The sequence below is a fragment of the Mastigoproctus giganteus genome, chromosome 13, assembly GCF_048544385.1.
Source record: "Mastigoproctus giganteus isolate SK-2022 chromosome 13, ASM4854438v1, whole genome shotgun sequence".
NCBI classification, from domain to species: Eukaryota; Metazoa; Arthropoda; class Arachnida; order Uropygi; family Thelyphonidae; genus Mastigoproctus; species Mastigoproctus giganteus.
In genome coordinates this window covers 115,456,229-115,468,361 of record NC_143587.1, presented here as the reverse complement: position 1 = coordinate 115,468,361, position 12,133 = coordinate 115,456,229, and the positions used below count along the sequence as shown (strand labels likewise).

Genomic DNA, 12,133 nt, shown 5'->3' with positions numbered 1-12,133 from the left:
CACCCAGGATCTCGAGCTGGATATCATCATTCTCTTTCTTGGTGATCTTCTTCTACTTTTCTCTCTCTCTCTCTCTCTCTCTCTCTCTCTCTCTCTCTCTCTCTCTCTCTCTCTCTCTCTCTCTCTCTCACATTAACTGAGAATTTTTTTTTTTTTTTTGGCTGGTGCGGCATAAGCCTCAGCTTCTTGCACCATATGGCTAATAATAATAATAAAAGTTGAACAGAGGGAACACAGTTAAAGCCATAAACACCTATGCAGTCCCAGTGCTAACATACTCCTTTGGGGTCATAGATTGGACTAACACCAAGCTGGAGGATATCATGAGAAAGACAAGGACAATGATGACCAAGAGCTACCAACACCACCCAAAATCTGCCTTGGAGAGACTGACAATTGCCCGGAAAGAAGGAGAAAGGAACCTGATAGACCTCATTGAGCAACAGAAGACAGCGAGAGTTAACCTGAAGGATTACTTCCAGAAACACACAGCAGCACTCACTCCAGCAGGCCATAAGGAAGACAGACAAGTGGTATACCCCACTCAACCAGGTGGCACAAACGAAGCTAGAAAGATGGGCAGAGAAGACAGTCCAGGGCAGACACGACAATGATCTCCATCAAGATCACATAGATAAAATTGCTTCCAATGCATGGCTGACGAATGGGACGCTCTTCCCAGAGACTGAACAATTCATGCTTACCATCCAAGACCAGGTAATCAACACCAGGAACTATAGAAAATACATCACCAAGGAGCCCGGAGTGTTTGATGACACATTTTGACGATGCCACCTGGCCTCAAAAACGATCCAACACATCACCACGCGATGCAAGGTGATCACCCAGACTGAGTACACACGTAGACATGACCAGGTAGCAAGGATAATACATAAGAATCTAGCAGGGAAATACCAGTTGACCAAAGAAAGTGTACCATACTACAAGTACGAACCACTGGCAGTACTAGAGACCCCAACCCACAAGCTGTATTGGGACCGTGCCATAATAACGGATAGTACAAACCCATACAATAGACCGGACATAACCCTTGTGGACAAGAATGAAAAGGCTAACTATCTGATTGACACAGCAGTACCCAACACTGGCAACCTGCAGAAAACCCATGGGGGGAAAAAAATCAGGAAGTACACGAACCTATGACAGGAGATCAAAGAGATGTGGCATATGCAACAAGTAACGACCATCCCGATCACCGTGTCAACCACAGGTATGGTGCCAAAGACCTTACACAACAGCTTGTTTGTTTGTTTTGTTTTGGTTTTTAGGAGCATTAGCAACTAAGGCCATATTGCTCCAGGAATATGCGGTAGCCATTCCCTGACCTTTCCGCAATCTCCGTATTTGGTGGTGACAGGCTCAAACCCCGGTCTAATCAAGAAGCGTGTGCTACGCACTGTGCTCCTTCCCACCTGGCTACGGAGGCGCCATTACACAACAGCCTAGCAGCAATAGGTCTTTCAGTGATCACCTACAAGGAACTCCAGAAAGTCAAATTCTGAACACCTGTAAGATAGTAAGGGAGTGTTCCTCGACCAACAGTAACACCAGACATAACAACAACCACCCTGTGTACTTGGTAGCAATACCCGTCACGAGGTAGAACCCCCAATCAGGAGAAATAATATAAGAGCAATAATAACAATAATAATAATAACGTCCACAACTACTGGTACAAGAAGCTGACTTGCGCATACAACCCACCTGGTGGAGCAGTTCACCCGAACGATAAGGCACCCAGAGACAATCCCAAAGTTTCTCACTCAAGGAATCACATATCTGAAGCCTAAAGATGAAGATACAAGAAACCTGGCGAAATATAGGCCAATCACCTGCCTCCCAACAATGTACAAGATCCTGACCACCTGCATAACCAAGAAGATATTGGGCCACTTGGAGAGCTAGAACATAATGGCTTAACAGCAGAAAGGATGCAAGCAGCTGAGCAAAGGATGCAAGGAGCAATTAACCCAGATGCCGCAGTTATAGAGCAAGCCTACAAGAAGCACCGCAACCTATACATGGCCTACTTCGATTACTGCAAACCTTCGACTCAGTACCTCATAGCGGGCTAATGGAGACCCTGAAGATCTACAAGGTCAATCCGATAGTGACAAACTTCCTAGGAGCAACAAAGGCGAAATGGAGTACCACCATTAAGGTCAAGAACATCACAACCAGACCAATCACCATCACAAGAAAAAATCTTTCAGAAAGATGCTCTGAGTCCACCGTGGTTTTGTCTCACTTTTTTTTTTTTTTTTTTTTTTTTTTTTGGTAGTTGTTGGCGCATAGGCTTCTGTGGCCATAATGCACCTCCCAAGGTTGTGCAGTACTTTGATACAAGCCCAAGGCGGGAATCGAACCCGCGACCTTTGGGTTGCCAGGCAGGCACTTTACCCACCCGGCTAGCCCGGTCAGCTTTTGTCTCACACTGAACCCGTTATCCACCATGCTTAACGGCTGCAACTATGGATATAACCTCAAAGAAGGAAGGAAGAACCTGTACACCCTCACCCACCTGATGTACATGGATGACATCAAGCTCTACGCTGGAACCGAGAAGCACCTCCAGCAACTACTCCAGATCACTGAAGATTTAGCAATTATATTAGGATGGAATTTGGTCTAGACAAATGCAAGACCCACAGAATGCACCAGGGAAAATTAGTCAACCTAAACTACCAGCTGCAGACTGGTAAAGAGATCGAAGCCATGGCAGAGGGAGAGGCCTACAAATATTTGGGGAAGATGCAGGCTCAGTAGTTACAGCACAAGGAAATTAAGGCCTATCTGACCGAAAAATACTATCAGAGACTCAGAAGTCTAATGAAAGGAAAGCTGAACGGAGGGAACACAATTAAAGCCATAAACACCTATGCAGTTCCAGTGCTAACATACTCCTTTGGGGTCATAGATTGGACTAACACCAAGCTCGAGGATATCATGAGAAAGACAAGGACAATGAAGACCAAGAGCCACCAACACCACCCGAAATCTGCCATGGAGAGACTGACAACTCCCCGGAAAGAAGGAGGAAGGGGCCTGATAGACCTCATTGAGCAACAGAAGACAGCATTAGTTAACCTGAAGGGTTACTTCCAGAAACACACAGCAGCACTCCATAAGGAAGACAGACAAGTGGTATACCCCACTCAACCTAAGCGAGGAGTCCCTCCTAACCAGGAGGCACAAACGAAGCTAGAAAGATGGGCAGAGAAGACACTCCATGGCAGACACTTCAATGATCTCCATCAAGATCACACTGATAAAATTGTTTCCAATGCAGGGCTCATGAGCGGGAAGCCCTTCCCCGAAACTGAAGGATTCATGCTCGCCATCCAAGACCAGATAATCAACACCAGGAACTATAGAAAATACATCGCAAAGGAGCCCGGAATGTTCGATGACACATGTTGACGATGCCACCTGGCCCCAGAAACGATCCTGGGGGGGGGGGGGAGATTTCCTCCAATCTGCAATGGAATTCAATCTCAAATCTTTCTAAATGAGTGGCAAATAGTGAATCCACTACTGTATAATGTTAAGGAGAACAAGGATGTAGAACCTGATAAACACAAAAGTGAATCAAGTGATATGAAAGAAGGTAATGTATTGAGGCTATCAAATGCTAACAAATAAATGAAGTTTTGCAAAAATAAAAATGAAGTGAAATAAGTATAATTATAATTACAGTAATGAATTTTTACCTGTTTTTTCTTTTCAATTGGCATATTATACTTAATTCTTGAGATAAAACCAGAAGATAACATTTCATGCAAATCTGTAAAATATATAAAGTATTTTTAAATAGACAAAATTATTTATTTAGCATATTTAAAATGCAGTGATAGTATTATACTGTGTATACAGCAGCTATACTGGTATATTAAAATCCGATTAAACCAGAACCTAGGAAAATGGAAATCTTTAGTATTTTTGTATTTTTTGATTCCAAAGAAATATCTACTGCACGTACAATTATCTCAGATGGTGATAATGCCTAACATGGAAATGGCAAAGGTGAAAGGGTTATTGCTCAGCTGAACAGTTTGTAACACTGCACCTGTAGTATATGGTACTACACTTATGAGTATAATGGTATTAAGTAAATGAGGAGGATAGAGGTGCATAACCAAGTACACTTAATTTGAAACAAGTGCAGTGTACATTTTTGCTTAAATAGAACTCATTCAGTTATATTTAAAATATGACCTTTGTTTTAATTCAATGGAATTACTCCATTTTTCTTGACATCATTACAGTATTCTTCACGTTCATAAACCCATATTTCTCTGCATTTCGGTTATGACTACAATAATCGCATCGACAAGTGGCCATGGGATTATTGTAGTTATAACTGACTACACCTGACTGCAAATTATTATAGAGGCCTTCATTAAGGCCTCTATAATGATTCTATTCAACAGATGGAACAAACTTCCATCTGTTGTTATTGTTATGGAAGTGGATAGCTCCAAAGAAGAACTACACAAACTATTGGAGGAAATGGATAAGTTAAATGGGATGGGTTATTATTTATTTTCTTTCTTTTATTTTCTGGCTGATGCTGTATAAACTTGCTTTCTTGCATTATTTTTGTCACTACTAATATTAATGCTATACTGAAAATAAACAAGAAATAAACAGAGGCTATTTCGAGACTACACTTCATGCAAATTAATATCTGGGTTTCACCAGCCTTTAAACCTGACAGCAGTGGTACCTGGTCTGACAGACCCCCCCCCCCCAAAAAAAATGTCTATTGTACATTAATCACCATTTGGAGATTAAAGTTCCCACCTCTCCAGGTCTTGAGCATGCCATGTTCAGGCTCTGGGTTCCATTGTAACTTCGTGGGGCCATATACAGGTAGAAAAAAAATAAATTTCCATTCCATTTTGAAACAAATGCAATATTATTATGTTTTATTAAATGTGACCCCAATTCACAAAGGAAGATCAAAGGCTGACACAAGTAATTATAGATCTGCGTTAACTTCTGTTCCAGGAAAATTAATGGAGGCACTGGTTAAAGAAACACTGCAGGATCATCTAGACAAGACTTCAGTTATAGCTCTGACACAGCATGGTTTTGTTAAGGGGAAGACTTGCCTGACCAATTTGATTGGATACTATGATGCAGTCACAAAACAACTGGATGCAGGGAATAACTTTGATATTATATACTTGGATCTTAGAAAGGCTTTTGATACTGTTGCACATGGAAGACTGCAGCACAAATTGGAGCAGTGTGGTATTGGAGGCAAATTGCTGCTATGGATAAAGGGGTGGTTGAGGGGGAGAAGACAAAGAGTGGTAATCAATGGACACTGCTCATTGTGGACTAATGTTATTAGTGGAGTCCCTCAGGGTTCAGTGTTGGATCCATTATTGTTTTCTGTATTTATAAATGATATTGATGATGGTATATCAAGCTTAATGTCCAAGTCTGCAGACGATACGAAGGTTGGCAGGGTTATCAAGGGCACTACTGACACTATGCTGCTGCAACAGGATCTGGAAAGGTTGAGCAGATTGGCCGAGAGGTGGCAAATGAAGTTTAACACTGACAAATGTAAAGTACTACATATGGGAAACAGCAACCCCAGAGCAACATATCAACTCTGTGGTACTACACTGAGAGTGGTAGAGAATGAAAGGGACCTGGGGATGGTTGTGCAGGCAGATATGAAGTTCTCTGAGCAGTGCAGACGGGCTGCAAGAGTAGCTCATGGTGTATTGTCAATGATATATAGGAATTTTTCTAGCAGGGATAAGGAGGTGATTATTCCCTTGTATAAGGCAATGGTCAGGCCACAGAGTACTGTATACAGGTCTGGAGGCCTCATTTCAAGAAGGATGTAGAGCTGCTGGAACGAGTACAGAGAAGGGCAACAAGATAAGTGAATGGAACAAAGGGGTGCTCTTACGAAGAAAGGCTTAAGTTTTGCAAATTACAGTGTCTGGAGACTAGGTACCAGCGAGGTGATCTGATAGAGGTGTATAAAGCCTTGAATGGTTTGAGCATGCTCAATGCTGATGGGATTCTTCCTCTTGCTCAGAATAATCACCTGAGAGGGCATAAATTCAAATTGAGGAAAGACAGATGTAGGATAGACGTGCGGAAATTTGCCTTTAGCCAGTGGGTGGGTGGTTGGTTGGTGGAACAGACTTCCATCCCTTGTCGTGGAAGTTGATAGCCTAAATAAGTTTAAGGCTCAGCTGGACAGGTATTTCGAACGAACGGAGGGGTGAAGTGGAACGGTTTTTTGTTTTTTTTTTGGCTGATGCTGCATAAGCTAGCTTTTTTGCATCAAATGCCTCTACTAATGTTAATAGTGCTAACACTGCTTTTCCAGAACACTCACTACCTTTAGAAAAATCCTGGGACCACAACTGTGTAACACAATGTTTTAAACTATTGTGTTAAGTTCATAAACTATAAACATATACTATTACGTATCATTTCTAATTTCTGTTTTTGTTTGTTTTTTTCTAGTAATATTTAACCAATTAATTTTTAGTTGCAAATTAATCCAATGTGTTTTACATGAAAAAAATTCAGTGCTGCTTTGACAACCCCCCCCCCCCAAAATGATCTCCAGGTCATAGATTCTCAAAGGGTAGCAATTCTGTTCATAATCAGTGGCTGTACTCTAATCTTCTTTCTAAAATAGAGATTTACTTGAATAGCTTTGGAAGTGACATACCCTGTAGCACCCTTCGTGTTACTATTTTTGTTTTCAGCTTTGTGTAAACAAGTATTGTTCTTCTCATCAGTAGGGCGCCTCCGTGGGCAGGAGGAGCACTGCGTAGCACACGCTTCTTGATTAGACCGGGGTTCGAGCCCACGACCACCAAATACGGGGGATGCGGAAAGGTCAGGGAATGACCACCGCATATCCCCCGAATAATATGGCCTTAGTTGCTAAGGCTCCTAAAAACCAAATAACAACAATTCATCAGTAGGTTGATGCTACTGCTGTGGAAAGTTAAATACTGTTCATTTTTTGTCTGAATTATTATATAAAATGGCTAATTATTATTATTATTAGCCATTTGGTGCAAGGAAGCCTGAGGCTTATGCTTCACCAGCCAAAAAAAAAAAAAAAAAAAAAAGAGAGAGAGAGAGAGAGAGAGAGAGAGAGAGAGAGAGAGAGAGAGAGAGAGAGAGAGAGTGTGTGTGTGTGTGTGTGTGTGTGTGTGTGTGTGTGTGTGTGTGTCAGAAGTAGAAGGAAATAACCAAGAAAGAGAAGAATATGATGATATCCAGCTCAGGACCATGGGTTTGCCAAGCCCATACTCACCAGATGTGAGCTCCTGGAGTAAAATTATCTATTATTATTATTATTTTTTTTTTATTTATTTATTTTACAACAAATATATTGCAGATTACACTTTAAAACCCAGTTTTTTGTCCATATCAGAGAACACAAAGAAATAAAGTAAACACAATAATGTAAGAAGTGATGAAGAAGTGTAACTGAGATATAAGTAACAACACACACGCGCGCGCACACACCTTAAACTGCTGTTACAACAGTCCCATTTCATGCTATCGCACCATTAATGCAATGCTCTTTTCATCTGGTTCCACGGTCAGTCAAAGGAGATGCTCTGCATTTTCTAAGCTCTAGCATTTAAATGCTTTCACAGTTATATAATTTTTTTAAGGTTCCAAGAAGGAATAAACCTGGATATAACCCTCCTATTTGATTTTTGAGATAGGGACAATAGAGACTAAATTGGAGGAATCATACACTGTGTAGTTTGTTTACTTCAAAGAAATCATTCCAGGTGCAGGTCAAATTTATTTCACATTTAACTCGAACCTTTGAAGGCTGCTCTTTACAACTCAGCATCTAGCACTCGTCATTCCATTTGCATGCCCTCCTCATGGTTTTATTTATTTATTTTCATCCAACATCATTTATGACTGGTGTCTTGTGTGTACATGTATGTTTATTTAACATGGCATCAATAAACTTCAATAATAGCAGCATTATTAGTATGTTAATTCTTATTCCTTACCTAACATGTTTATAAGTTTATAATACTCAAGATATGTTTTGTCCATTTTATAAAATATTTTAAAAAATTTATTCTTTTTTAAGCATCAGAAAGAAGATTGAAGGTGCCAAGAAATAAAGCATAATGCATTAAAAAAGTTTGAATCAGGGGCCACATCTGGTGAGTATGGGCTTGGCAAACCCAAGGTCCTGAGCTGGATATCATCCTTCTTCTCTTTCTTGCCTTCTTGGTGATTCCCTTCTATTTCTGACTCTCTCTCTCTCTCTCAGGGTAACATGGGAATTTTTTTTTTTTCTTGGCTGGTGCAGCATAAGCCTTAGGCTTCCTTGCACCATATGGCTAATAATAATAATAAAAAAAGAGTGCGCAGGTTTTTAAATTTTATATAAACTATTACTTCACAATTACTGCAAAAAGCTAAAAAACTCAAATGTTATCACAACCAAAATAATGATAAAAAGAAATGAAAAACAATCTGCAAAAAGGAAGGAGAAAAGGGGTCCCGCTTATAATGTTCTTTGGGGCAGTCCCTTCAAAAGTGTTATAATGGGATTTTTTTGTTTGTGTCTACAAGCACATATGTATGCTTACTATACATTGTATAAGTGAAATGATATACAGGTAGTTCTCGACTTTATGAGTTAATTCGTTCCTAGCATGCGCTCGTAAAGCGAAAACTCGTAAAGCAGGAATTTATTTCCCATAGACATAAGGTTAAAAATAGGGGTTACGTTCTCAACAATGAAATTAGTTAGCTAATTAGTTTATGTTTAAACAATGATTGATTTATAGAAATAAATGAAAACGTAGCCGGTAAAATTAAGCAAATTATAATAATAGAGAAATTATTTACAACTTACAAATGTTAAAGAATGTTTATTCTTCATCATCATTGACTAAATGAACATTCATTGATCACTCATTACTGGCTCGGCACTCGTTTGTTTGTTGCACAAGGAGTCGTCTTCTTCAGAAATGTTTCAAGAGGTGTTTGTTTCCAAGATAATCTTCTCTTTTAATTTTAAATTTCATGATTACATGTATAAGCATTTTTTAATGGCACACACAAATTGCAACTAATACGATTCGCATGGAGTAAGAAGTTTATGAAGCTTAAAAAAACAGGAATGAAGAGATTCTGAAAATTTATTTATGTATTTTATGCGATTGAATATTTCAGTAAAGGGCAAACACATTTCACCATAATAACGTAAAAAAACACGCAATTCCAGCTATCGGTATTTTCACAAATGCAAAAAAGATCAAGTTTACTACCCGTTTATAATTGCTTGCAGTAAATTAGCATTAGTAGAGGCATATGATGCAATAAAGCAAGCTTATGCAGCATTAGCCAAAAAAAAAAAAGAAAAAGAAAAACCACTCCCATTTCACCCCTCCGTTCGTTCGAAATACCTAGTCCAGCTGAGCCTTAAATTTATTTAGACAATCAACTTCCACACAAGGGATGGAAGTCTGTTCCGCCAACCAACCACCCACCCGCTGGCTAAAGGCAAATTTCCGCACGTCTATCCTACATCTGTCTTTCCTCAATTTGAATTTATTTATGCCCTCTCAGGTGATTATTCTGAGCAAGAGGAAGAATCCCATCAGCATTGAGCATGCTCAAACCATTCAAGGCTTTATACACCTCTATCAGATCACCTCGCTGGTACCTAGTCTCCAGACACTGTAATTTGCAAAACTTAAGCCTTTCTTCGTAAGAGCACCCCTTTGTTCCATTCACTTATCTTGTTGCCCTTCTCTGTACTCGTTCCAGCAGCTCTACATCCTTCTTGAAATGAGGCCTCCAGACCTGTATACAGTACTCAAGGTGTGGTCTGACCATTGCCTGATACAAGGGAATAATTACCTCCTTATCCCTGCTAGAAAAATTCCTGTATATCATTGACAAGACACCATGAGCTACTCTTGCAGCCCGTCTGCACTGATCAGAAAACTTCATATCTGCCTGCACAATTACCCCCAGATCCTTTTCATTCTCTACTACTGTCAGTGTAGTACCACAGAGTTGATATGTTGATAAATAACAGAAAAGCCCAATAAACCGGAAAGTGAAAATTGTTTTTATTGTTTTATGGTAGTGACCTACAGAAATGTGCTTTAGAAAAATATCACAAAGGCATTTAAAATTGATTTTTATAATGAAACATATGATAACGATAAAAGTGTAGTGTATTTGAATTGGTAATTGACTTGAATTGGTAACTAATACAGTTTAAATACCACACTCACAACCTTTAGCATTAGCATAATGCTAATGCTAATGCTAATGCTGACGAGGCTACTAGTGACGGTCGTGTTCAAAGCCGCTAAGTGGATTTTTCTTATTTATTGATTTGAAATTATTGCTTTTCTAAAACTTTTGATTTAAATTTAGTAGTATAACATTATTTTGTGATTTTTTTATTAATTTGGTGTATTTATTCTTTACTCGGCCTTGTAAAAGTATCGGTAAGGGTTTCCACGTGTTCGTAACTACCGTTCGTAACTACCGCTACCGTTAGTAACTTTCCCGCCATTGTGATACCGTACTAGATATACCGTAGGTAATATACCGTACTAGATAGCGTTAGTTGAACTTCGTTAGCAGTTAAATTGTACGTTTAAATAAATACATATAACGACTTAGATTACAAACGTAATATAATTAATAACATAACATAATTAATTAATAAATTAATAGAATCATGACTCAGACCAGAGCAGCAAAGCGAAAGGCTCAAGCTAATGGAAGTGCTGTGGCTCAGAGCAGAACTGAGGGGGACAGTTGTCCTCTGACTCACAGCCTTATAAAATGCACTTGTTTGCAGAGCAATCGGGTACGGGACATGATACTGCCAAGGGGGGATGTCTTTGTGTGTGCGCGATGCAAGGAGTGTATCGATATCAGGCAACAACTCGGCGTTCTTGTGGGCCTATATGAGAGCTTGAAGGACAGGGTGGATGCCCTCGAAGAAACTAAATTGAGGGGCCCATCAAGCTCTCAGCTGCCCACATCAACGCCAGAGCTTGCACTTGGGCATCGCGTGACACAGAGACAACCCCTAAGGCAGAATGCGCTGGTCCCGAAGGAACTAGTAGTTGTTGGTGACTCTATTGTCAGGGAAACGGGGAACATGCTTTGTAAAAAAGATAGGTGGAACAGGACCAGGGTATGTCTGCCAGGGGCAAAGGTTGATGACGTTGTAGAGCGAATATCATCTTTTAAGGGCACAAAAGGTGATATAGTTGTACACGTTGGCACTAATAATATTAAGAGTAGGAGACCGGCAGAATTACTTAACAAGTACAGGTCACTGTTGAACAAAAGCCGAGAATTAGGGTTGAATTTGAAAGTGTCTGCAATTCTGCCCAGACACGATAGGAGGGAGTATATGATGAGAGCCTTGTCGATCAATTCGGCCCTGGAAAGATTGTGCAAGGCTCAAGGGGTAGAATTTTTTTCAGCCTGGACTGTACTTGTTAACAGGAGAGATTGCTTCTACAGGGATGGGATACACTTAAATAGAAAGGGTGCAAGAATATTTGCTGATGCTATCGAGGCAGTGTTAGGTGGGTTGGAAAACTGCTAGCTTGGGGGGGAGACAAAGACCAATAGCTTGACAGTAGCCACTGGCAGAGATGAAAGAGATCCTTGCACTGCTTCTATTAGAATGAGCAGAAGCCTGAAAAACAAGATGCATGGTATTTCAGAGACTGCTGGGAGCCATTGCGGTACAAGTAAACACATGGGTTGTGTTAGGGTAGCTAAGAATAGAAACAGGTGCAGGTATACTTGTGTGTACACCAATGCTAGGAGTTTAGTAAATAAATTTGATGAATTTGAGGTATTGCTCAAAACATCGAAGGCAGATATTGTTGGGATATCAGAGACGTGGTGTCACACAGATATAAGGGATGCAGAACTGCAATTTGGGGAGTACAACGTCTACAGAAAGGATAGACAGGATAGGAAGGGGGAGGGGTTATGCTATTAGTTAAGAAACACATAAAAACCAAGGAAGTGAAGCCAGTCGACATCGCTGGACAGTGCAGTGTGGGGTCAGTTTGGTGTGACA

At 40.1% G+C, this 12,133-nt stretch overlaps 1 protein-coding gene across 1 annotated transcript in view; it reads right to left on the bottom strand.

Moving 5' to 3' along the window:
- Window positions 1-8,061, bottom strand: part of LOC150076379 (ubiquitin carboxyl-terminal hydrolase 36-like) — a 334,558-nt gene extending 326,497 nt beyond the window's left edge. Inside the window, exons 1-2 of the mRNA XM_090387341.1 lie at window positions 8,055-8,061; window positions 3,732-3,805 (exon numbers count right to left, since the gene is read on the bottom strand). Coding sequence (XP_090243467.1) covers window positions 3,732-3,805; window positions 8,055-8,061 — 81 coding nt within the window. The remainder of the gene's footprint in view (window positions 1-3,731; window positions 3,806-8,054) is intronic.
- Between the last annotated feature and the right edge of the window lie 4,072 nt (window positions 8,062-12,133).